The 25437-nt window shown below is 36.5% G+C and overlaps 1 protein-coding gene across 4 annotated transcripts in view; it reads right to left on the bottom strand.

The window, feature by feature from the left end:
• Positions 1-1974: 1974 nt before the first annotated feature.
• The window catches only part of adcyap1r1a (adenylate cyclase activating polypeptide 1a (pituitary) receptor type I), a 48748-nt gene continuing 25285 nt past the window's right edge, over positions 1975-25437 (bottom strand). The window contains exons 5-15 of one of the 4 annotated variants that reach the window (XM_048163901.1): positions 24272-24375; positions 23603-23700; positions 22235-22367; positions 17015-17168; positions 16724-16784; positions 15310-15379; positions 15099-15190; positions 14035-14118; positions 10376-10505; positions 7404-7445; positions 1975-5425 (exon numbers count right to left, since the gene is read on the bottom strand). In XM_048163901.1, the coding sequence (XP_048019858.1) occupies positions 5201-5425; positions 7404-7445; positions 10376-10505; positions 14035-14118; positions 15099-15190; positions 15310-15379; positions 16724-16784; positions 17015-17168; positions 22235-22367; positions 23603-23700; positions 24272-24375 (1193 nt within the window). In that variant the 3' untranslated portion in view covers positions 1975-5200. The remainder of the gene's footprint in view (positions 5426-7403; positions 7446-10375; positions 10506-14034; positions 14119-15098; positions 15191-15309; positions 15380-16723; positions 16785-17014; positions 17169-22234; positions 22368-23602; positions 23701-24271; positions 24376-25437) is intronic. The other 3 variants (XM_048163903.1, XM_048163904.1, XM_048163905.1) reach the window with 3 other exon arrangements.

The following is a 25437-nucleotide window of genomic DNA, read 5'->3' as shown; positions in this document are numbered from 1 at the left end:
AGCTTCTAAAAAAAAACATGCATTTGCCTGGAGATGTAGACCTTCCCTACACATTTTTTTTTTAAATTTCTTTTTTAAAGATTTCTTTTTGGCGTTTTTGCCTTTGTTGTGACAGGACAGTAAGATGACAGGAAGCGAAGTTGGAGAGAAAGGGGGGGACGGGATCAGGAAAGGTCCACACAACTGCACTATATGTTGTCGTGCTGCCCACAAGGCTACTGGCGCCATTCATATTTGTCTTTTTGTCAAATTTAAAGATGCAGTAAGCAATTTCTGAGAAACTGTTGATATTTAAAAACAAACCAAACAAACACGCCACTCCCTTCATTGCTCCGCCCCAAAATGCAAACACGCATCGCAAGAGTGGATTTCTCAGTGGATGTTCAGACTGTCAGTCCAAATCCGATTTTTGTAGTCTGGCTATCACCAGACCACGCTCAATTTAAAATTGAATATTGGTCTGGGGAGTTTGCTATGTATTTCCTACTGCACAAGTGGCGTGATCAACAAGCATTAATCACGCAATTGGATAGTCCTTCAACCAATCAGATCAACGATCCGGGTGACGTACTTTGCAGAGCGATGCGAAAACTCCAGACAGGTTTACCATGTGTCTCAATCAGCTCCCTAGTTCAGTAGTCAGGGCACTGATCAGGGAATCAGCCACATTCACTTGCATGATATACTGATTCACGACCTAGGGAACTAGGGAGCTGATTGAGACGCAGGGTTAGTTTGTATTGGTTTGTAGCATTGATCCGCGGTTTGCAGGAGCAGCAATGGCATCGAGCGATTTTTGCAGGTTGTGCAAAAAAAACATGAAAGTGATCGGTATTTACACCCACTCGAGCAATTTGTTTGCTAACTAAAGAAGTCATTCAGCACCGTCGAGAGGTTAAAAGGCGACTCTGATACTGTTCTGGTTCAGTGTAAATGAACGCGGAATATAGCCGCCCTAAACTACGTCATTGTCATGACAACCAAAAAGAATTCCAGTCAGCTCAGGCGGCGTGAGATTCAAGAAGCAGGGAGACGAAACATATAGAGCAAATAATAAAAATATTGTCTACCATCAAGGGGCATTGAAGTAAAAGAGTCCTGTACTCACATCATGAAGCAAACCACCAAAATAACAGCAGAGAATCTGTGTGTCATTAATCGCTGTTTGTAATCTTCCTATGAAGAGACTGTCGGATCAACGCTCTGCTACATTTCTCTCAGATAAGGTAAATGCTTAACACAATCGGCGTCACTGTGATTGTGCATTGTTATTTTGGAGTGACGGTCGTGCGAGAGACGGGTAGATCAGATAGAGTTTGAAAGCTGCTTGCCGTCGCTTCTCTATCGTCATCGTGTTATACCCGCCAATAGCGAGCAAGGTGGATAAGCCAGTCTGTGATTGGTTCCCGCAAAAGTGTAACAGCGCAGCAGTAATGAATGCACGGGTTTCCAGACTGAGTTGCCAAGCGAAATCAAATCGCCGGCAGATCAGGCTGGGTTTACCCAGACTACGATTTTTGTGCATATCTGATTGAAATCCGATCAGATTTATCAACTGTGAATGGTAAAAAAATCACAAGAAATACGTTTCGAGCTACATTCATACGTGGTTTGAAATCCTATGCAATTTCTGGAAATCCATTTCAGTCTGACTGCTCTGATCAGATTTTGCGTGGTTTATTTGACTTTCTCACACCACTGTTACTATAGCTAAAATTACGACAACAGCATATCTTGGTTCTGTGAAACACAGCAAAACCAATGTTACATGAATGGACAAGCCCCCTACTGCTGATTGGCTACAAGTGTGTTGTGCTGCTCGGTCTGATCAACTTTCAACATTTTTTCTAAAATTGCTTACTGCACCTGAGTTTGCCATTTTGCACAGTGCAGTTAATTGCCAACCATATTTATACTGTATCTCTCTCACACGCACTCAAAGAAGACACATACATACATAAAAAATGACATAAATTCCAGAAATTCAAGAGTTGTTTGTCAAGAATGGAATTCAGACACGTACAAAAATGTTCACAGGTCAAACATAGACATCATCTCTACATCAAAGCAGAAGAAACAGCAGGCAGCTTTACAGAGCAGCTGAATGTACAATACAGTTGTTGTCCGGGTGTTACATTCAGACTGAAATGAGTTAGTCCACAACATGAAGACATCTCAAAGACAATGAAACATCAGACCCACACAAGAGACAATCCTCGTTCCTCAAATATACAGCGCTCAAATATACAATCAAATAAAAGCGTCATCTACTGGCAGATAGATGTATTACAAGCACAAGAAAACACGTCTGTAACAGCTTTGAGACATGGTCGTTACCTTCTGAGCGCTCACACTCAGAATGACGGCTGGTGTCAAGAACATAGAAAGCAGCAAAGTTCTCTTTTTTTGTCTTTTTCATGCAGTTATATCTAGAAAGAGCCACAGAGGGCGCTCGGCCCTCCCGTTACTATATCCAAACACATATGAAGCTTTATGTCATATGGTCACATGATCCAAGCAACATCTGATGCTCTGTTAATGACACTCTGTTAGGATTTCACAATTTATTTCAACAGACAAGTTCACTATCACTGAGAGCTTGTTCAAGATCATTAATATTTACAGGCTGAAAATGACAAGGTCAAACAACTAGGCCTATACAAAGCACTCATGGAATATTTTATTTAATGACTCCCCTTGTCTGCCATTGGTTGGCAAACACATACAGCCCCGCCCCAAACTCGTGCCACTGGTTGAACTAATGTTGCTGTTTGTGGTGCTGAAAACAAACATGTTTTTATAGCACCAAAGAGCCACAGTGTTTACACTTTTTAAGCAAAGCCAGCTACACATCTCTAATAAGAATAAAACATATTTTATATCCAAAAATATTACTTTTAAAAGAACCGCAATTGTGTTTCAACCAATGGCGCAAGTTTGGGGCGGAGCTATTTTTTTAATCCGGCCAATGAAAGATGGGGAGAGTGTACGAAACCTGTCATTATTTTTGCACTTTCGTTTGGTGATGATTCTAGTGGCACAAATTACACACTCCAACTTTAAAATAACTACTAAGAGGGAAAAAAAAACAACAACATTATTTTCCACATTATTTAAAAGAAAGATTTGTGCGATCTACACATTTACTTTCACTGTACATTTCAATCATCTCAACTCTGCCTCCAATATAATACACAGACAACTATGAGCTGCAACAAAAGCATATTGCACTTCAAAATTGGCACGTTCATAATCACAGAAGTTTTACATACATCGTTGGTACTTCATGTTGACTCGTTGGCTAATGTAAAGAGAGAGTGCTGGTACATCCATCATTTACTGGCACATGTGCGTCTTTAACATACACAGAGAATTTACACTCTAGAACTTCACAGCAGAGAATAATACTGCACTGGAAATAAACAACACTGTTAGCAGAGAGCGTTGCCACTTTGTACATTGATGCACATTGTTCTCATGATCAGACATGTAAAATGTGAGTGATAACTAATTATGATTGTCAGTCAGTAGTGATGGAGTAAATTTGGTTGGATTCATAGATTGACATCAGAGATTGTACTTGTAAAGGGTTGGGGTTAACGGTCTCTCAAGCTTTAAAAGGGTTCAATCCAAAAAGAATTCAAATCTGTCATCATTTACTCATCATCATGCCATTTCAAACACTTTTCTCATTTAATAAAATCATATAGCTACCAAAAAGCACAGTTGTACACAGACATACTGTATGTTTTCATTCTAAGAGGATAAACATTCAAAAAGTCAGGTTTGGAAAGACATGAATGTCAGTACACATGATGACAGAATCTACAATTTTGGGTGAAATACCCCTTTGGCACGATCACACTGCACTCAGATGTCATCTTTCTCCCACAGTTAAACATGTCAACCCTAAAAAGCATTTATAATGCACCTGACAGTAACGTAATGGCATTGATATGCGCATCTCAAAGCTTATATATGCACTCTAATACCACATATAAATGAATATATTCCTACTCTGTATAAATGAAAGATTGAAAAAGCAATCTGAACACTGAATCTGTTAATCTACTTTACTAAATGACTCATAATTAAATCGATACTGCATGGCACTGGTTGTTTAGAATAGATCCATCAAAGCTATTTTTGTGACCAACAGGCACTTCAGAATAAATCAGAGGGAATTGTGGGAATAGTTCCGGGAATTGTTCACTAACTATTTTTTGACAATCCTTGATTTGTTTATATCGGCTCTGTGTAGCTATAAACCATTCGCATGGCAAGAAGAATACAGTCTGAAAGCTAAATCGAAACACAAACCATAACAACATTTACGTATAATCTAAATTCATGAGTCATTCATAAGTCTTTATATTGTTGACATACTCTGTACTTACGGCTGATTGTAAAAAAATATGTTTTACAATCTCTCTGTGAACATTTAATCAAATACACAGCATTTGAACGAGCAACACAAAGTCTGTACAATTTTCTTTTATAGTTTATGATAAACACAGTAGCTTGCAGATAAAACAATACTTTAATAGTCATGTTTTGGCACTTTATGTTATTATTTTTTCCTCGATCTTATCATAACACTGAATTGTAACCCGTCTCTCTCTCCGATTAGACACTGACGTTCATAACTAGAAAGCGATGTGCTATTGGTTTGACAGAAACGAATGGATAGATGTTTCTCTGACTACATTCTAACCACAAACGATTCACATTCTCTATGGCTCATAATGCGATATGAAAATTCACTGGAATTTCTGCTGCGATCTCATTTTGGCGTTTATGGCAGCGGTGTGAAGCGTACAGCCCCTGCTCTGCATTATTATTGACTGAGAAAGAACTTACAACCCTTGTGATAAAATGACATTCTTTTATGCTCATATTGTTGTTTTCTTAATTAGAAAGCCTTCAAAAAGTTGCGTTATGGTCAAAAAGCTTCCTAACCTGAATTGCAACTTTTGTTAGCATAATCTCAAAACAGTTTTGGCACTATAAATATATCCCTGGATGAATCTTTTCTAACCGATAAATGTTGGATCTTGTTGGGAATCTTTAAATACTATCCAGAGAATTCATGAATAATTAATAGTTCTTCTCTAATTGTGATTGGCCGGCCCTACTGCAGGTGAAGAGGGTGAGTTGAAGGGCGGGGCTTTAGGGACTGAAAGGCAGAGGAGTGGGCCAATCAGGCGCTCAGGTGGGCAGGTTGAGGTTGACCGTCTCGGCCAGTGGGCTGGACATGCGTATCTGTGAGCTGCTCTTGCTGAGGATGGACAGCTGCGTCCCCCCGTTCACCCCACTGCTCGCTAGCGAAGGGTGACGCTGCTGCTTCAGGTCCACAGCAAAGTACCTGTTCACCGTCCAACTCCTCCATTTCCTCTTTATCTCCGACTGCACCTTTAGGGAGAAACTTGAAAAGGTCATTTTTTAATGTACTCAGCTGTAAAGGTGCACGCGTTCTCCACCAGTCCACACACTCTCTCATGCTTTGCACCATGTCCTATCCAGATGTGACGTGACACGTTTCCAGGATCAATTGTACTATCCTCACAGAAAGCAAAATAATGCACAAAATCATATCCAGTCAGAAGTTATTTAATGAGATTTCACTGTGGGCAGCAAGGTACTAAAAGTAGTCGGTACTAAAATTAAAAAAAAAAAAAAAATCCTCTAGCATTTTGAGTGCTCTAGAGCAGATTCTTAACCCTCTATGGTACGCAATATGATATCAATGAGGAAAAAATTATTTGTGTTGTTTTTCCTGCTTAAAATTGGACACTTTAACAATATCAATAAACATTTTCAGAATTTTTAAATTTATTTAATTTTTATAAGTTTGTTGCCTCGAGGCAACATTGTACCACAATGGAAAAATGTAAACATTTGGCATTTTCATGTAGAAAAAAGAAATATATTTATTGAAAACATTCATTTCTTTAACTAGACACTTAAAAAAACTAATTTATCTAGTTTTTAATGTATTAAAAGTTTCATATTTAATAAAAAGTAACATTTTATATCCAGCTGTTGCCCTCAGGCAACATTGTACCATAGTGGAACGCAAGTATTACCAAACCATCATATTTTTATGTTATTATATTAAATTATCATATCCATCTTCATCCTCATCTCCATCTTCTCTCTCACCCTCAGTATCTCCCTGACGGATTGTCACTATGATTTCATCTTCCTCATTACAGTATGACCCCTCATTAACTCCTCATACTCACCCTCATCAGCTGCCAGTGTTACCTGTGTTTTATACGTTTCTGAAGTGCTATAGAAAATGTGCAGATCATAATATATGCAGATATAGTATGTGAATTAGTATTCTTATAAGTACATTACAAAATCATGTGAAAATGCCAACATATTTAGATAATTCTAACTCTTTTCCTTACAAATATGATACATTATGGCTGTATGGCCTTATGCGATTCCATTATGGTACAATGTTGCCTTGAGGCAACACACAGTTTTTTGTAATTTTCTCTAAAACATTTGATGATATATAATGTAAATTACTTAAAAATACTTCTTTACTTGCCAGTGAAGGTGACTCATATTTTTTGTGGGTGATTAAATGGTTACAAACAAGTGAAAAAACACTTTTCAATGGAGAAAATATGGAGTCATGTGACATGTGCACATGTGCTGAAACAGGACACAAAATGGACCCCTGTTGGTCATGTTTTGGTCTTTTTTGCACTTTTATTGATTAGTATTTGAGTTATTCTGTCCTGAGATATGCTTGATCAATCAATTTGTGCTTTATTTTATTAAAAACAAACTAAAATAGACCATGTTGCCTGGAGGCAACACCGTACCATAGAGGGTTTTAAACACCTCTGATTGGCCGATGAGTTCACGCACTCAACAGATATGTCTGGGATTGACTACAAAGATCAACGCTTCAAAAACATGCTGTAAATAGACATCTTTGACGCTCTTCACTCTTCAGCAGATCCGCCTATAAGCAGATATATTAGGGATCCGCAGATAGACACCTGCTTTCAAACGCTACTGTGTGTATCTGTGTAAGTGCTCGGTGAAGAGCGTCAAAGAAGTCTATTTACAACATGTTTTTGAAACATTGATTTATTATAAATCAATTAGTCTTCCGTGTTCTGATGTACCTGCACCAATCTATAGACAAATGTAACTGTACAATTGCCTCACTTTTGCTTTAACATGGAAGAAATTGATCGCTTGTCACTTTATCACATCATGCCTGGTTAGGATATGGTATTAAAGTGATTTTCATTCCTTGGCAGTAACTAAAAAATATGTTTATGCAGTAATATTGGAAAAATTATTGTTGAAATGTATTGTATTCTATGCAAAAATTGATTGCATGCATTTGAGAATTTCAAAATAAAAGCTCTTACCTCTCCATTCAGAAAGCAGTACAGCACGGCCACCACAAAGCCCTGCGGAGAGAGAGTTAAAGTGAGTATGTGGTAAATATTCAGCAAGGATCCATTAAACTGATTAAAAGTTACAGTAAAGACATTTATAATGTTACAAAATAACTTTCTATTCATCAAAAGAATCCTGGAAGAAAAACTGTATCATGGTTTCCACAAAAATTTTAAGCAGCACAATTATTTTCAACATTGACAATAATAAGAAATGTTTCTTGAGCACCAAATCAGCATATTAGAATGATTTCTGAAGGATCATGTGACACTGAAGACTGGAGTAATGATTCAGATTTGTTCACGAGGATAAATTACATTTTAAATATATTCAAATAGAAAACTGTTATTTTAAATTGTAATAATACAAACCCGATTCCAAAAAAGTTGGGACACTGTACAAATTGTAAATAAAAAAGGAATGCAATAATTTACAAATCTCATAAACTTATATTTTATTCACAATAGAATATAGATAACATATCAAATGTTGAAAGTGAGACATTTTGAAATGTCATGCCAAATATTGGCTCATTTTGGATTTCATGAGAGCTACACATTCCAAAAAAGTTGGGACAGGTAGCAATAAGAGGCTGGAAAAGTTAAATGTACATATAAGGAACAGCTGGAGGACCAATTTGCAACTTATTAGGTCAATTGGCAACATGATTGGGTATAAAAAGAGCCTCTCAGAGTGGCAGTGTCTCTCAGAAGTCAAGATGGGCAGAGGATCACCAATTCCCACAATGCTGCGGCGAAAAATAGTGGAGCAATATCAGAAAGGAGTTTCTCAGAGAAAAATTGCAAAGAATTTGAAGTTATCATCATCTACAGTGCATAATATCATCCAAAGATTCAGAGAATATGGAACAATCTCTGTGCGTAAGGGTCAAGGCCGGAAAACCATACTGGATGCCCATGATCTTCGGGCCCTTAGATGGCACTGCATCACATACAGGAATGCTACTGTAATGGAAATCACAACATGGGCTCAGGAATACTTCCAGAAAACATTGTCAGTGAACACAATCCACCGTGCCATTCACCGTTGCCGGCTAAAACTCTATAGGTCAAAAAAGAAGCCATATCTAAACATGATCCAGAAGTGCAGGTGTTTTCTCTGGTCCAAGGCTCATTTAAAATGGACTGTGGCAAAGTGGAAAACTGTTCTGTGGTCAGACGAATCAAAATTTGAAGGTCTTTTTGGAAAACTGGGACGCCATGTCATCCGGACTAAAGAGGACAAGGAAAACCCAAGTTGTTATCAGCGCTCAGTTCAGAAGCCTGCATCTCTGATGGTATGGGGTTGCATGAGTGCGTGTGGCATGGGCAGCTTACACATCTGGAAAGGCACCATCAATGCTGAAAGGTAAATCCAAGTTCTAGAACAACATATGCTCCCATCCAGACGTTGTCTCTTTCAGGGAAGACCTTGCATTTTCCAACATGACAATGCCAGACCACATACTGCATCAATTACAACATCATGGCTGCGTAGAAGAAGGATCCGGGTACTGAAATGGCCAGCCTGCAGTCCAGATCTTTCACCCACAGAAAACATTTGGCGCATCATAAAGAGGAAGATGCGACAAAGAAGACCTAAGACAGTTGAGCAACTAGAAGCCTGTATTAGACAAGAATGGGACAACATTCCTATTCCTAAACTAGAGCAACTTGTCTCCTCAGTCCCCAGACGTTTGCAGACTGTTATAAAAAGAAGAGGGGATGGCACACAGTGGTAAACATGGCCTTGTCCCAACTTTTTTGAGATGTGTTGATGCCATGAAATTTAAAATCAACTTATTTTTGCCTTAAAATGATACATTTTCTCAGTTTAAACATTTGATATGTCATCTATGTTGTATTCTGAATAAAATATTGAAATTTGAAACTTCCACATCATTGCATTCTGTTTTTATTCAAAACAAGCAAAAAAAGGTTCCTCCATCCATTATAAAAATAGTCTATATGGCTCCAGGGGGTTAATAAAGGCCTTTTGAAGCAAAATTGTAATATCCATATTTAACGACCGTAAGCATACTGTGCAAGTCGACTTGCACCAAATGAGTAACCTCCTGACGCGATGTATGACACAGGATGTAGGAGTATCGTAAGCTTAGACGCCTCTCGCTGTTTAAACAAATAGGGCTGGACAACAAACTCAAGCTCCTCTTCTCTTATATCAAAATCCTCTGACATTTCTCTTTAAAATTTCTCATTTTAAACTTCTAATTCATGAGCGGTGTTTTGTTTTGCTCTATCCTCTGCCCTTCCGCGTTCATCATTGCGTTGTGTCAGAGGTCACTCTTCTGCCGTGAATCAATGTGTATGGCCATCTGTTGGAAGCTAGTTATTATAGTTTAAAATTAAGTAATAAGTTTAATAAATTAGTTTAATAAATAAGTTTTAAATATGGATATTTTTCTTACAAAAACCCATTGCTTTGCTTCAGAAGGCCTTTATTAACCCCCTGTAGCCATATGGATGGCCCCCCTTTGATCCCATTATAAAGCTTTGAAAGTCATATACACATAAGATGGCTTGAGGGTGAGTAAATCATGGGATAATTTTCATTTTTGGGTGAACTACCCATTTAAGCTAATGGTTTCAAACAAATACATCGTACTCACAAATATTGGTTATATATTTAAGATGGAACTGGATACTTTTACAGAATAAAATATGCTTTCTCTTGATTCTATCTGCCATTTTGGATTAAACTTTTCAGTAAGATTTTTGAAATGCATTCTGTAATTGCCTAAACCACAAAAGCTTAGATTCTGAGTAAAGAAATGGCAGTATGTAACATTGATGCCCAATATCAATGGGATCGCACTTATGATGCCAGCTCACTAGGGATTGGAACAGAGAAATAGTCTCCAATTAGGTGTTTTTTTAAATACAGCACTAAAGTTGCTACTATAAAATCAGACGCTCAGTACCTGGAAGGAGCCCAGGCCCAGCTCAAACACCAGTCGCTCCCGCTTGCTGAAATCCTCCGGGGAGAAGGCAAACACAGTGTAGTGGATTCCAAACAGAGGGATGAGGAGCAGGGTGGACCGCGCCAGCCGCCTGTTAACACACACACACACGGTACTTCAGACGGATGATTGAATCTCTCACCATGTCAACACACAGTTACTGTAATACACTGGAGATCAGAGCCATCCACAACAATCCTGCTCCATATATCTATTGTTTCTCCAGGACAGCAATGAGAATAAATGGGGAGCAAATAGAGACCTGCTTCTCAGATGTTTCTCCTGAGCAAAAGACCCCAATAATCTCACATGTGTCTCCTCTAGACTTTCAGAAGTGATCTCAACAGTGTCTGGTTGTGCTTTACCAAAATACCAAAGTCTGCATTTAAAGGGGTTACCCATATAAAGCCTGACATTTGAAAAAATGTTCAGAAAAATCAAATCTAAAACTCTTTAAAAAATGTGTATTATTTGTTGAGTATCATATCTGAGGCTTTAATAGATCATATATTTTTTGATATAGTGAGAATATGGAGGTCATACTCGAGGAGGAAAACACCTCAATTTTATTCAGAGGCACAAACTGAACATAAGATATGCAATTTGGAGATTATTTCATAAACTGCATATAAATGTCAGTTGCCACTCTACATCTCGCAATAGTATATCTCGGCAAGATGATATTTAATTGCTTAGTTTTATGATCAAAGCTCTGTAGTTTTTATTGTGTGGAGCAAAACATATAATGCAATGCAATACAATGATGATGAACAAATAAGCATCCTCAAAAGCCATATTTGATACTCACATTTTAACATGATTTTTATAAACAATGATGTATGGATAATCAAATAAACATTTGATTATAGAAAAAAGCTGCTTCAATCCATTAAGTGTTCATCTTGAAATATTACTAACAATATACATTTTAAAGAGCAAAGTCAAGCATTTGTCAGCTACTCAAAATGAATTGTGTTCTCATCTAATAACTCGCTTGGAGCAGAGAAAGATGCTCGGCAAACATGTATATCTCTGCTAATAGGCTAAACATGCTCCACAATTTTTGGGAGCTGTGTTTTGAGATCATGGTTTAAGCTATTCTGCACTGGCTGAGCTGGTAGACCATCTTAGATCAGCAATAAGTAAGCTACCATGTTCCAAAAACCAGCTGGATCACCTTAATAAGATATGTAGTTAAAGACAGATATTTATGATGGGTCAGTAACCGTAACTGCTTGGCTGAACAGTTGAGGTATAGTTCGCCTTATATCGTTACCAAAATCTACAAACAGTTTTGTGGTCATTTTCTGTTTTCAATGCTTTTTAAAAAATATTTCGTAAAATATTATAGTAAATATTATGTGAAATAAAAGTTTAATTTAAATTTAAAACACATTAAAAATATTAACTACTAAAAATAATAAAACATTTTTTTTTTAAAAATCCTCCAAAACCCATATCAATCAACCACTACTAGCATGATCTGTTTTGTTCTCAGCAGGGCTCTTGACCAAGACCAACTGCTCATCCTCCTAAACCAGATTGGACCAGCCTGAACCACCAGTTCCAAAACACAGATGCAACTTTACGCTGGATTTTCCAGCAGGTAAAAGTCCTATAGCTCAAACAGTAAAGCATGTCACTAGCAACACCAGGGGCATGTATTCAATTCCCAGGGAATGCAACTGATAGATAGCGGGGGATATTCACAGCCTTTTTTCTTCAATGAACATTTAAAGGCACAATATGTACGATTTTTGGATTAAAATATCCAAAAACCACTGGAACAATGTTATATATTTTGTTGACATGTGTACTTACATTACCCCAAATGTTTCCAAGAATGTTTAAATCCAGAGAAATAAGCTATTTTAACCAGGATTGTGTCCGTGCGTCGCCTATCAATGACATCATACCCGCGTTACTCTCGATTTCCGGTTTTATTTTATACGCTTTAATATATTATGTGTTTTATTAGACAAATGAGCAACTGTTTGGATACATTCATTGACAGAAAACTAATCATGCTATATAGTTCAACATAGTAAGTCTTATTGTTTAAATCTTGTTTTCTTGATTTACAGCGAGTACCATGTTTTACCATGCTTAAAGGTGCCCTAGAACTTTTTTTTAAAAGATGTAATATAAGTCTAAGGTGTCCCCTGAATGTGTCTGTGAAGTTTCAGCTCAAAATATCCCTTTTTTTTTTTATTAATTTTTTTAACTGCCTATTTTGGGGCATAATTAGAAATGAGCCGATTCAGGGTGTGTGACCCTTTAATTCTCGTGCTCCACGCCCCAAGAGCTCACGCTTGCCTTAAACAACATAAAAAAAGTTCAAACAGCTAATATAACCCTCAAAATGGATCTTTACAAAGTGTTCGTCATGCAGCATGTCTAATCGCGTAAGTACAGTGTTTATTTTGATGTTTACATTGATTCTGAATGAGTTTGAGGCTGTGCTCCGTGGCTAACGGCTAATGCTACACTGTTGGAGAGATTTATAAAGAATGAAGTTGTGTTTATGAATTATACAGACTGCAAGTGTTTAAAAATGAAAATAGTGACGGCTCTTGTCTCCGTGAATACAGTAAGAAACGACGGTAACTTTAACCACATTTAACAGTACATTAACAACATGCTAACGAAACATTTAGAAAGACAATTTACAAATATCACTAAAAATATCATGTTATCATGAATCATGTCAGTTATTATTGCTCCATCTGCCATTTTTTTGCAAATTGTCCTTGCTTGCTTACCTAGTCTGTTGATTCAGCTGTGCACAGATCCAGACGTTCTGCCCTTGTCTAATGCCTTTCATCCAGATGTTAATACTGGCTGCCCTTGTGTAATGCCTCAATCATGGGCTGGCATATGCAAATATTGGGGACGTACACCCCGACTGTTACGTAACAGTCAGTGCTATGTTGAGATTCGCCTGTTCTTCGGAGGTCTTTTAAACAAATGAGATTTATATAAGAAGGAGGAAACAATGGAGTTTGAGACTCACTGTATGTCTTTTCCATGTACTGAACTCTTGTTATTTAACTATGCAGAGGTAAATTCAATTTTTGAATCTAGGGCACCTTTAATATCGATCTAGCTTACTGCAGTGTGCAACAAGTGTTTTATAGCAGCCGTTGAGCGAACACTCAGAGTAGCATTATAACAACTTTCAACACACAAACGTGATCTAATATGATAAACAGCGCTAATGCGCTTGACTGGAAGAAGTGGAAGCGGTGACTACGGCATAATAAAAGTTCTGCTGCTCTTGAGACGTGCGTCGCGCTCGTCTCTCATTAGCAATCGTTTCAGTGGCCTTGTTTCTACTTGCACAACACTCGGCCCTGCTCTGCTTCATAACGTAACGTTAATAATCTTATTCATGAACATGATTTCTGCCCGAGTCCCGTCCTGATTCTTTTCCACCGGCTGTAGACGTGAAGACAACACCTCCTGTGATACCGCGAAATCAAGGAGTCATCAAGCTACACCTTTGTCTTGAATAAACAACCTGAACATTTACATAGTGTGCCTTTAAAACAAAAATGCACATTTGTTGACCAACACAGACTCACACACACACACACATTCACACAAACACACGCACTTACAGCGTGATGGTAGAAAGCTCTGACATCCTGCACGAATGCTGGGCGGCCTGTGTGGGCTCACTGAAGCATTTCTGTGCACAGCTGCTAAACACGACAAAGACAACAAACACTCTTTAGGACAGAACACGTGCGCACACACACACAAACGCACACATGCTTACAAACATACGCACACACACACATACTGACCACACAAACAACAGACCTCAACACTGAAAGACCTCAAGGACTTTTCATAGCTCAAGCACATACTTTGCACGATACTGTTTTCCATGCAATTACAATAAATAGGGCTTCAAAAAGGATGCAAAAGCATCTTAAATGTGGTCCTTCTTGTGCACTAGATTATTTAGACCCAAAACATGAACAAAAGCCACTCTAAATAGGTTGTAGGGTTTCCTTCCTGTAGCTCAAACTGTAGAGCATTGCGCTAACAACGCAAAGGTAATGAGTTCGATTCCCAGAGAAAGCAAGAACTGATAAAATGGATACCTCCACTGCAATGTAAATCACTTTGAACAAAGGCATCTGCCAAATGCATAAATGTAAATGTTAAGACATAAGTCCCAATAGATGGCTTATTACGAAAAAAAAAAAAAAAAAAGGAACAAAAAAAGTAATTGAATTTTTTTTTCACTGCCACGTCACCTCGATCAACACAATGATGATCCCTCCTGAATCAGCACACAGCAAAATTACAGAACATAAACTACAACCATTCTAACAACAACCAAAAATAAACAGCCTATAAAGATTTGTGACACTTTGAAACATTAATCACACATTCTATTATACATTTTGACAGACATTCCAAAAGGAATCCTGTATGCATGCAAAACGATTATTTTCCTGTGTTATCACTGTAAAGCTGCTTTAAAATCTGAATTGAATAAAGCTCTATATAAATAAAGGTAAAACAACAACAACAACAACAACAACAACTAATGAACCTTTCAATCTCATTTCAGTCACCATGTTCATCATGAGACAGTCCATATCAACCAATCAGACACAACACATCAACGATACGCTGTTTCCATGGTGATTGAGGCAAGCTTACTCACAGGTAGATACTGGACTCGTTCCCACCAATGTCTGGAGACTGCAGCTTCTGCACCAGGATTATGATGATTCCAATGAAGAGGACGAAATTAATCTGGAAGGAAATGCATGGAAGTTTATGGCTCCATTCACATACGTTCATGAATTAATTGATATGTTTTATTTATCCATGTTTTAGCTCTAAAAACATACAACTTCAATTTCTTGGCTTACCATGATTGATGCCACAACAGGTCCCTTGATCACCCACCAGAGGGCAGTATAATCATTCATATCCCAGCAACTGCAGAAACACAATTGATTTAAGAAACTTTGTGGCTATTGGTCGGATCGGTCACATGATTTAGCAGCTGAGAGTTGCATGCTTTTGAAAGAAAATAGCTTTCAGAATATGCCAGATGTCCTGCTTCATTTGCCTAAATGCACAATATTTGACAGCGCACACTGCTTGGAAAATTGTCACAATGTAATGTGCTCAAAACAAAACTGACCCTATTTATTTTCTTATCCCTGTGAAGCCTGACATATGAAATTATAGTCAGCAAATTTTATTCCAGTTTATTGAACATTTAGACAAAATATTTAAAAAGTTTGCACGTGTTCTTTGTTGAGTATCATATTTCTACACCATGCTTTTATGACTCATATAGTGAGAATATGGAGGTCGTACTCGAGGAGGAAAAACACCTTAATTTTAATCAGGGGCCCAAAAAGGGTAAAAACATGCAATTTTGTGCATTTACTGATATTTATATGGCCAAAAAAGAATGATGAAATTCTGATAGCTTATAATGTAAATTAATGGGATCTTTATACGAGTATAGCAGACTACATAAAATGCATATACATATCAGTCGTCACTCTATATCTCCCAATAATATGTCTAAGTATGATGATTTTTAAGAGCTTAGTTTTATGATCAAAGCTCTGTTTTTATTGTAGGGGGAAAATGCAATGCAATGCAATACAATGATGACTGAGAGATGCACAAATAAACGTTCTTGAAAAGCCTGATGTATCATATTTGATACATTTTAAGATGATTTAAAATAAAATATGTATTGATAAGTTGCTTCAATCCATTTAGTGAACTTGAAATATTAATAAAAATACAAAAGTCATTCTTACATTTATATTATAAAAATCAGTATTTCACAGCAAAAAGACAAGTGCAAAAAAAAAAAAAAAAACGGTGCTAACCCCGCTTCTAAACTAAAGAAACGTTCCTTTACCCAGGGTTAAAAGCAGTGTTTAGAACAACGATGACCCGGGGTTAAGCACAGTGTGAAAAACCCTTGGGATTCCGTTTATCCAGGGTTTAGAATGACCCAGGATTAATTATTTCAAGTGTGAAGGTCGATAGTGTGGTTATGTAACAAACTAGTATAATCTCATTAAAACATTTATTGTTGCATACTGCATGCATTTATTGTTTTAAACAGTATGCAGTTTACAGTATATATAGTGTGCAATTATCAGCACACTAGTATCCCTTTCCAAAAAATAAACCCATTCTTGTGACTAGTGACACTGAATGCTAATAGCGCAGTTCACTGCCAGCAACTGCGTAGGTATCAAAGCAACAATTACAGTATATCACTTTTTGTTTATGCGGCATTACACGTACCCAGAATCATCAAAATGAAGACGCAGAACAGCCCATATGGTCACACAAATGGTGGGCGTTCCTGAAAGCGTGAGAGAAAGAGGAAATTTGTCAGACCTCAAAGCTGTGCTCTAATGCATTGAGACCATCAATATTAATGCATTACATATGCCAGCACAACAAATCACATCATAAAGAGCCAGTGGCCAGTTAATACAGATGCTGCACTCCATTTCCTTCCATATCTATGACTGTGACACATAATCAATCACGTAACAATCAATTTTCGTATGATGCATCACTGTGACATACCCCAGCCGATGATGGTGTACCAGTAGAAGTAGCGTCTCTCAGGGAAGAAGGTTTCCACCAGCAGCGTGAAGAGATAGAGACCTTCGATAAAGAGCCAGAAGTAGTTTGACATCACACAGTAATGGAAGAAGACCATCACTGCCTTACACCCCACCTGAACACAGAAAAACACATTCAGGTTCGCATACAAACCAGTGGATACCTGTTAGCAATCCATCTTACACAGAGTGACCAGACAACCCTGTTATATTCACGGTTTTCGGTGTCCTGTACTAGCAAATTCAAAACACCCTGTAAATACACAGCAAAAAAGACTACACTGATAACTTGATCGCATGCCGCTACTTTAGCCATGAAGCACTACTATCATCAGTTATCAAAACAGATGGTTTCAAGATAGTCACATACTAACTCATGTTAAATTAAAGTAATACTGGTTGTATGTACTATATAACAGGGCCTGAACAGGGTGTAGGATTGTTTTGTACAGAATTTTAAATGCTTCTGCAATCACAATGAAGTAATTCCCACAAACAACAACCAAAGTGTCTTTAAGACAAGTCATTTCACTCGGCAGCCATCTTTGAAACGCCTCTCTCGGGCATGCAGGTGCATCTCTTTGAATGGGGAAACATCAAATTCTCCAAAACTGTTCGCCAAGCTTACGATTAAATTTCATATTTGAAATCACCATTGAAATCTGAAAACAAATGTCTCATAAATTTTGTTTCTAAAAAATGCATTTTTCAGCCTGGACAAAGCTCATGCACAATCCTAAGTGTGCGTCTCAGAACACTGCCTGTTTCTATAGCAACCGGAGCTTCTAACGACAGCTGCAGTGACGCGATGACTTTACGAATCAGCGATTGGCTCTTTCATTTAGAAGGTGGGGCTTATTCACCATATTGGGCATTGCACTTTCTCCCATTCCTATATATAAAGTCTTTGAAAACAACACATCTTAACGATACAATGCGATACGATACAATACGGTAATACTTTATTGCCAATATGGTCTTATATTTGGGTGAAAAGACACCATGATATGAATAAAAAAATAAATAAACTAAAAAATTACACGTGCAACAATTACATTACCTGAAAACACATACTTTGTGCTAAAATTACCCTAAAATGCAAAATAATAAGCATTAATAGGGACAGTAAAGATTCATTTCAAAAGCACAAACATTAAAATAACATTGTAAAATAATTGTATACAGTATATTCACAGTTTGTGAATATGAAAATATTATATAATAAGAAAATGTTTTAAAAAAATTGTTAAATGTCGTTTTTATTTATCATATGGTCTCAGATTAATTTTTTGTAATGTTTTTGTGAAATCATAATTTTAATATTGTATAATTTTGATCTGTTTGCTATTTGCAACTTACTATTTTTCATAGTGTGATTGTATTTAAACCAGTCAGTTTGACCAGCAAACATCATAAAAATTATTAATTATAATACAATATGTAAGCCACAATAATTAAAAAACAAAAACATACAAAACTGTATATTGTCCCCTTTTTAATTTCTAGAAAATAAGTGAAATCGCAAATGATATTTTGACTCTGTAGAAAATGTCCAAGGTTCACCTTCATCTTAGATCCCTATTCCGACATATTTTGAAGAAAAACAACAACAAAAGTAGGACATCATGAAATTATTTGATTGCAAAAGCTGAAACTAGCTATTTGATTAGTATGAATTAGCTTAGATGATTAGTATCAAAGGCCTCCCAAATAAGCTTAAGTCGGTCAAGTTTTAGAACATAGTAGTGGATTTGTTGCTGGTGTGAAATCTAACAGGTTACTATCAGGTAATGCATCTGAGCAAACAAGCTTCTTAAACCAGCTATAAGCAACTGGATCAGTGACACATTTCGTCTGACAGATGGCATGAACCCTGTACATTTTCATTCATTTCCATTCACAATATCTAGCCCGCTGTGTGTCAGTACACCCTGAAGTATTTAACCATGTTCATCAGTTACCCTCTGATCCAATTCAAAGCTAAGTGATGTCATTACCATGGCCTCTGATTGGCTGGGGGAAAGAGCTCAGAGCCCTCATTCAGGTGTATAATGAGAGCATGCACGTTTTTATAAGCTATTCATATGCTAATATAGAAATAATGGAATATTTCCGGAGCTCGCTGAACTCGGCTTCATGATAATTACAGCTGTTTGTCAGGCACAGACGAGGGAAACTGAACATGTTTCTGCAGAACGTGGGCTTGAACATAAATGGATCAAGTTATTATTAGTCTGTGGATTTCACATGCAAATGGCAAACTCTGGCCCCACTAACAATTCAGTCTCATCCATTCGTCTCTGTTTGTGGGTGATTCACTGTGAAAGAAAAGCTTATAGAGACACTGAAATTAAAGGTGCCCTCGAATGAAAAATTGAATTTATATTGGCATAGCTGAATAACAAGAGTTCATTACATGGAAATGACATACAGTGAGTTTCAAACTCCATTGTTTCCTCCTTCTTATATAAATCTCATTTGTTTAAAAGACCTCAGAAGAACAGGCGAATCTCAACATAACACCGACTGTTACGTAACAGTCAGGGTGTACGCCCCCAATATTTGCATATGCCAGCCCATGTTCCCAAAGTTATGAAAGGCATTAGACAAGGGCAGGCAGTAACGTCTGGAGCAGCACAGCTGAATCATCGGACTAGGTAAGCAAGCAAGAACAATAGCGAAAAATGTCAGATGGAGCAATAATAACTGACATGATCCATGATAACATGATATTTTTAGTGCTATTTGTAAATTGTCTTTCTAAATGTTTCGTTAGCATGTTGCTAATGTACTGTTAAATGTGATTAAAGTTACCATCGTTTCTTACTGTATTCGCGGAGACAAGAGCCGTCGTTATTTTCATTTTTAAACACTTGCAGTCTGTATAATTCATAAACACAACTTCATTCTTTATAAATCTCTCCAACAGTGTAGCATTAGCCATTAGCCACGGATCACAGCCTCAAATTCATTCAGAATCAAACGTAAACAATATTACAGTATACAATACTCACATAATCCGACGCATGCATGACGAACACTTTGTAAAGATCCATTTGAGGGTTATATTAGCTGTGTAAACTTTGTTTAGGCACTGTTTAAGGCAAATGCGAGCTCCGTGGGCGGAGAGCAAAGGGGCCGCACAGCATAAATCGGCTCATATTTAATGATGCCCCAAAATAGGCAGTTAAAAAAATTAATTAAAAAAAATCTATGAGGTATTTTGAGCTGAAACTTCACAGACACATTGAGGGGACACCTTAGACTTATATTACATCTTGTAAAAAAACGTTCGATGGCACCTTTAAAGTTTTCATTTAGCCAAAACATTTTTTTACTGAAAACAATGTTTATTTAATAATCAATTATTTCATCAAATTCATTTAATAATCAGCACTTGTTGTATATAAACAATTATATTGCACATAAGGGAGTTTTTATATCAACTTCTTAATTATATAATTATCTTTCTACTCCAATTCGATGTTGAAATATAAACATTTAAATGGTGGTTATAATAGAATTTGTTTTCATGACAATTTTTTTTAAACACATTAAGTCAAGAGGTTAAGCAAAAATATAACGAATATGCAATATAGTGCATATATGTAGCAAAATACTCTTCTCAAGATTAATTTTTCTAGCTAACTATTGAGCTATGGACATTAAATGGCTTTCCTGAGGTATTGTAAATGTAACATTACGTGACATTGTTTACAAAAATACTAATATTTTCGGTTGCCGAAATTTTGGTGAATCACTAATAAATACCAAGTTCTGTCATGAAACTCTAGATGGCACAGGCTGATGGGTCCTTGACGCAAAATGCTGATAATTACATCGTTAACTACACGGCACAAGCTGATTGGTTCTGTTGCATGTGTTTGCTGTAGCAGTATGCAGCTCGCTCAAAGATCTGATCCACCTGTATAGATTTCCTATATTCTATTTGTGCAGCAGCAGTATGTCTTACATGTTCACAGCAGCATGTCTGTGAATGTACTGTCAGTAGCAAGTTTCTATACTTGCTCTGCAGCAGCAGAAAGAGCAATATCAGCAGCAGCAGCGTAGCAGATCTATTCCGCCAAGACCAAATTCATTGACATTGCCGTATCCATCACCATGCTAAACTCTTTAGAGAGTTGTCATGATAAAAAAAACAAGTAGTTTTATCTTTTGATAGTACCATAAAATTTAAAAATGTTTTGTTTATGTTTCAATGGTTCTGTCAGTAACTAACATTTTCACTAACATAAAAAAACATTTTTATTCTCCATGTTTAATTTAGTCCAAAACTGAAAGTGTTCAATAATAGGGGTCAAGCAAAAAGAAATTAGTAAGCTGCCGATGTGTTCTCAACCTTAAAGGGTTAGTTCACCCAAAAATGAAAATTCTGTCATTTATTTCTTACCCTCATGCTGTTCTACACCCCTTTAAGACCTTTGTTAATCTTCGTAACACAAATTAAGATATTTTAATTGAAATCCGATGGCTCCGTGAGGCCTGCATAGGGAGCAATGACATTTCCTCTCTCAAGATCCATAAAGGTACTAAAAACATATTTAAATCAGTTCATGTGAGTACAGTGGTTCAATATTAATATTATAAAGCGACAAGAATATTTAAACAAAATAATGACTTATTTAGTGATGGCCAATTTCAAAACACTGCTTCAGGAAGCATCGGAGCATAAATGAATCAGTGTGTCGAATCATGATTCAGATCGCGTGTCAAACTGCCAACGGCTGAAATCACGTGACTTTGGTGCTCCGAACAGCAGATTCGATACGCTGATTCATTTGAACTCCAATGCTTCCTGAAGCATTGTTTTGAAATCGGCCATCACTATATAAGTCTTTATTTTGATTTTTTTGGCACACCAAAAATATTCTTGTTGCTTTTATAATATTAATATTGAACCACTGTACTCACATGAACTGATTTAAATATGTTTTTAGTACCTTTATGGATCTTGAGAGAGGAAGTGTCATTGCTCCCTATGCAGGCCTCACGGAGCCATCGGATTTCAATTAAAATATCTTAATTTGTGTTCCGAAGATTCACGAAGGTCTTACGGGTGTGGAACAGCTTGAGGGTAAGTAATAAATGACAGAATTTATTGGGTGAACTAACCCTTTGAAAAATTTAGTACTAAAACCAGTGGCGGACGTGCATTACTCACAGTGTGAACAAAGCAGTGGTCACTGTCCTCCTCTGCATACAAAACCCCATCTTTAATGAAAACAGAGATGGCTCTCAGGATGAAGGACACAAACAGGTTCATGTGGATGAAGTTCCGGGTGCAGTGAAGCTTCCTGTTGACAGACGTTCAAAGGAAGGATTACGCCATTATAGGAGATTGAAATTCTAATGTGTTTGGGTGGGCAGCTGAGGGTCTGTATCAACGACTGTGTAAACACTCATCAATAGTTCTTTGAAGCCCTCTCCATCTTATCATAATTTACATTATACGTAGGTTGTTCAGATCACTCTGTTTGGTTTCAGGGTACTTTAAAGCACCGCTACATAGATGCGTTTCTAAAAAACTAAAGAAAACAAAGTACTTTGTGTAACTTGAAAAGCTTCTTCAGTTGAATCAGGCTGTAAAACCCTTTTTCATTGTAATTAGAAAACTGTATTATTGAAAGTTATGAGGACAATCTTAAAAAAAAAAAAAAAAAGGTGATAATACACAACAAAAAGAAAAGAAAAAAAAGAAATAATATTTAGCAAAAAGAAAATGTTGCCTGTATTTTTAAGTTATCATGGTAATACCATGTTTTGACATTCATTGTGTACTTTGGGTATTATAATCGATATGCAGAACTGATATGTTACTTTTATTTACTGATTTATTTCTGCATTTGACATTATAACAACACATAGTTCAATTTTAAAACTAATTAATAGAGAAATAAAACATATACCATTACATTTCTGCATTTGTTTTGTGATCTAATAAATATATCAGAACGTGAATTGAATGTGTATGAGTGTGTGTGTAATATATATATATATATATATATATATATATATACATATATATATATACATATATGTATAGATAGAGAGAGAGAGAGAGAGAGAGAGAGAGAGATTAAACATATTTTGCTTTTAAATATAAATAAATATTTTGCTTTTGACAATAAATGAATGAATTAATAAATTATTTCAATAAATAATAAATCACATGCTATTACATCTCTGCAAAGCTGTTTTGATATCTAAATCAATGCAACTTTAAGGATGAATCGACAAACAATTAATTATTATAATTTCATATCCATTTATTTCCTTTTATTTATATATACAGTAAATATGACCAGAGATTAAAATGTGCATAATTGTTGAACATAATGTTGCAATTCTTGACAAATATGACATGTTCTTGACAGTTTTCCTGAGATTCACCTTAAGAGCCCTTTGCAAGCAGGTTGGATAATTATCCATTGAATCTTCCTCAAGTGACCAGCACAAAACTACATTCTCAAGAGAAACAGCATATTACGAAAAGGTCAATGTTGTGTGATGACACTGCTTTAAAACTGACCTGAACCGACACAGAATGACCATAGCTGTGGTCAGAGACACCAGAGACGTGCTGTAGCCCACCGTATAGAGAGCCTTCACAGACGCATAGTAGTTGTCCTTGGGAAGGGAAGAGAAAAACAACATTAATTTTGATTTGCAGCCATTTTGCAGTTGTTTTTATTTTCATCCATTCCTTTAAGTAGAATACAGAGCATGCACAGTCCTAGAGTAAATGTTTCCACAAAAATTAGATTTATAATAAGGATTAAAATTATGAAATTACTACAACTTGAAGAACTGGTCTAATTTAAAGGTGCAGTAAGTGATTTCTGAGAAGCACAAACGTGACCCTCCCTTCATTGCTCCGCCCCCAAATGCCTGAACATTCAAAACTGTCCTGTAACTATAGCTAACATTACAACAACATCATCTCTTGGCTCTGTGAAACATAGCAAAACCAAAGTTACTCACATCTGGAGCAGAAACAATGCAACCTCTGCATCCGTTTTCAGGCCTTTCAAGAGCATTTCTCAGAAATCGCTTTCTGCGCCTTTAAATAATGAGGGTCTCTTATAACCCTTAATAACTATGGTGGTTACGAACATGATATTCCCTCAGTATGTAACTGATTTGAGCTTGTCTCCAAATGATTTCTATCATTATGATTTCAGTCAGATGAGACACTCACAACATGCTTGGTTGTGTTGTCATCTGTCATACAGGCATCAACATAATGTGGATACGGTTCAGACCAACCAAACTCCGTACAGTTTCTGCTGATCTTGCCAGGTCCTGAAAAGCAGTCAGGCAACAACCATAAATCAAACGTGTTTCCCACTTTAAACATACTATAAGCAACTGCTGCAGTTTGCTGCTGTCAGCAGAACTGCAAGAACAAAGCGTATATATATCACCACATGCATTTCTATTGACTCATGATCTCATGTATCGCCTAATGATCACTGTTTCAGTCTGATGTTATGCCTGGTTTAGCAGTGTTGCTGTTAAAACTGAACTGCACCATAAAATACAGTTTAACTGTTGTTTATGTTTCTATTTTTAACTCATTTTAATTTTATACTATTTATTCTTCTCAATATGAATGATTTCTGAAAGAACAGGTGACACTAAAGACTGGAGTAATGATACTGAAAATTCAGCTTTGCATCACAGGAATAAATTACATTTAAAATATATTAAAATTGAAAACATTATTTTAAATTTTAATAATATTTCACAATATTAATGTGTATTGTTGATCAAATAAATGCAGCTCTACTGAGCATAAGAGACGTCATTTTTTTTACAACCCCAAACTTTTGAGCACTAATGGTCTTAAATACACAGGCTAAATGAGGAACCAAACAAGACACAGGTGAACATAATCAATAAACAAATGAGTAACTATAGTAACAAAGGACATAATCAGAAACCAAGGAAACCAAGCAAACAGGAACTTAACACAGGAAGGAAACACAGGAACCAAAGGAAACACAACATAAGAGTCACAAAGAGAACATAACTGTTAAATTTGTGACATTACTGTACATTTCTGCAAGTTGTTTTGCCATCTAAATCAATGCAAACTTACTGAGGAACCAATATCCTATTATTAATTTAAAAAGTATGAAAATTTCTGTACGAAAAATAAAGGTCAATCTGATTATTACTCTGTACAGTGTTATATATCAATGAAACATGGTACCAAAATAAATTTGTACCACTTTACAATAAGGTCCCATAAGTTATCGTTAGTTAATGCATTAACTAACAATGAGCAATACGTCTGTTATTTAAGTATTAAGTATTTATACATCTTTTTGCAGTATTTATTCAGTACTTTGTACTTGTAAG

The sequence above is a fragment of the Megalobrama amblycephala genome, linkage group LG17 (assembly GCF_018812025.1).
Source record: "Megalobrama amblycephala isolate DHTTF-2021 linkage group LG17, ASM1881202v1, whole genome shotgun sequence".
Classification (NCBI taxonomy): Eukaryota; Metazoa; Chordata; class Actinopteri; order Cypriniformes; family Xenocyprididae; genus Megalobrama; species Megalobrama amblycephala.
This window is presented reverse-complemented; position numbering and strand designations above follow the sequence as displayed.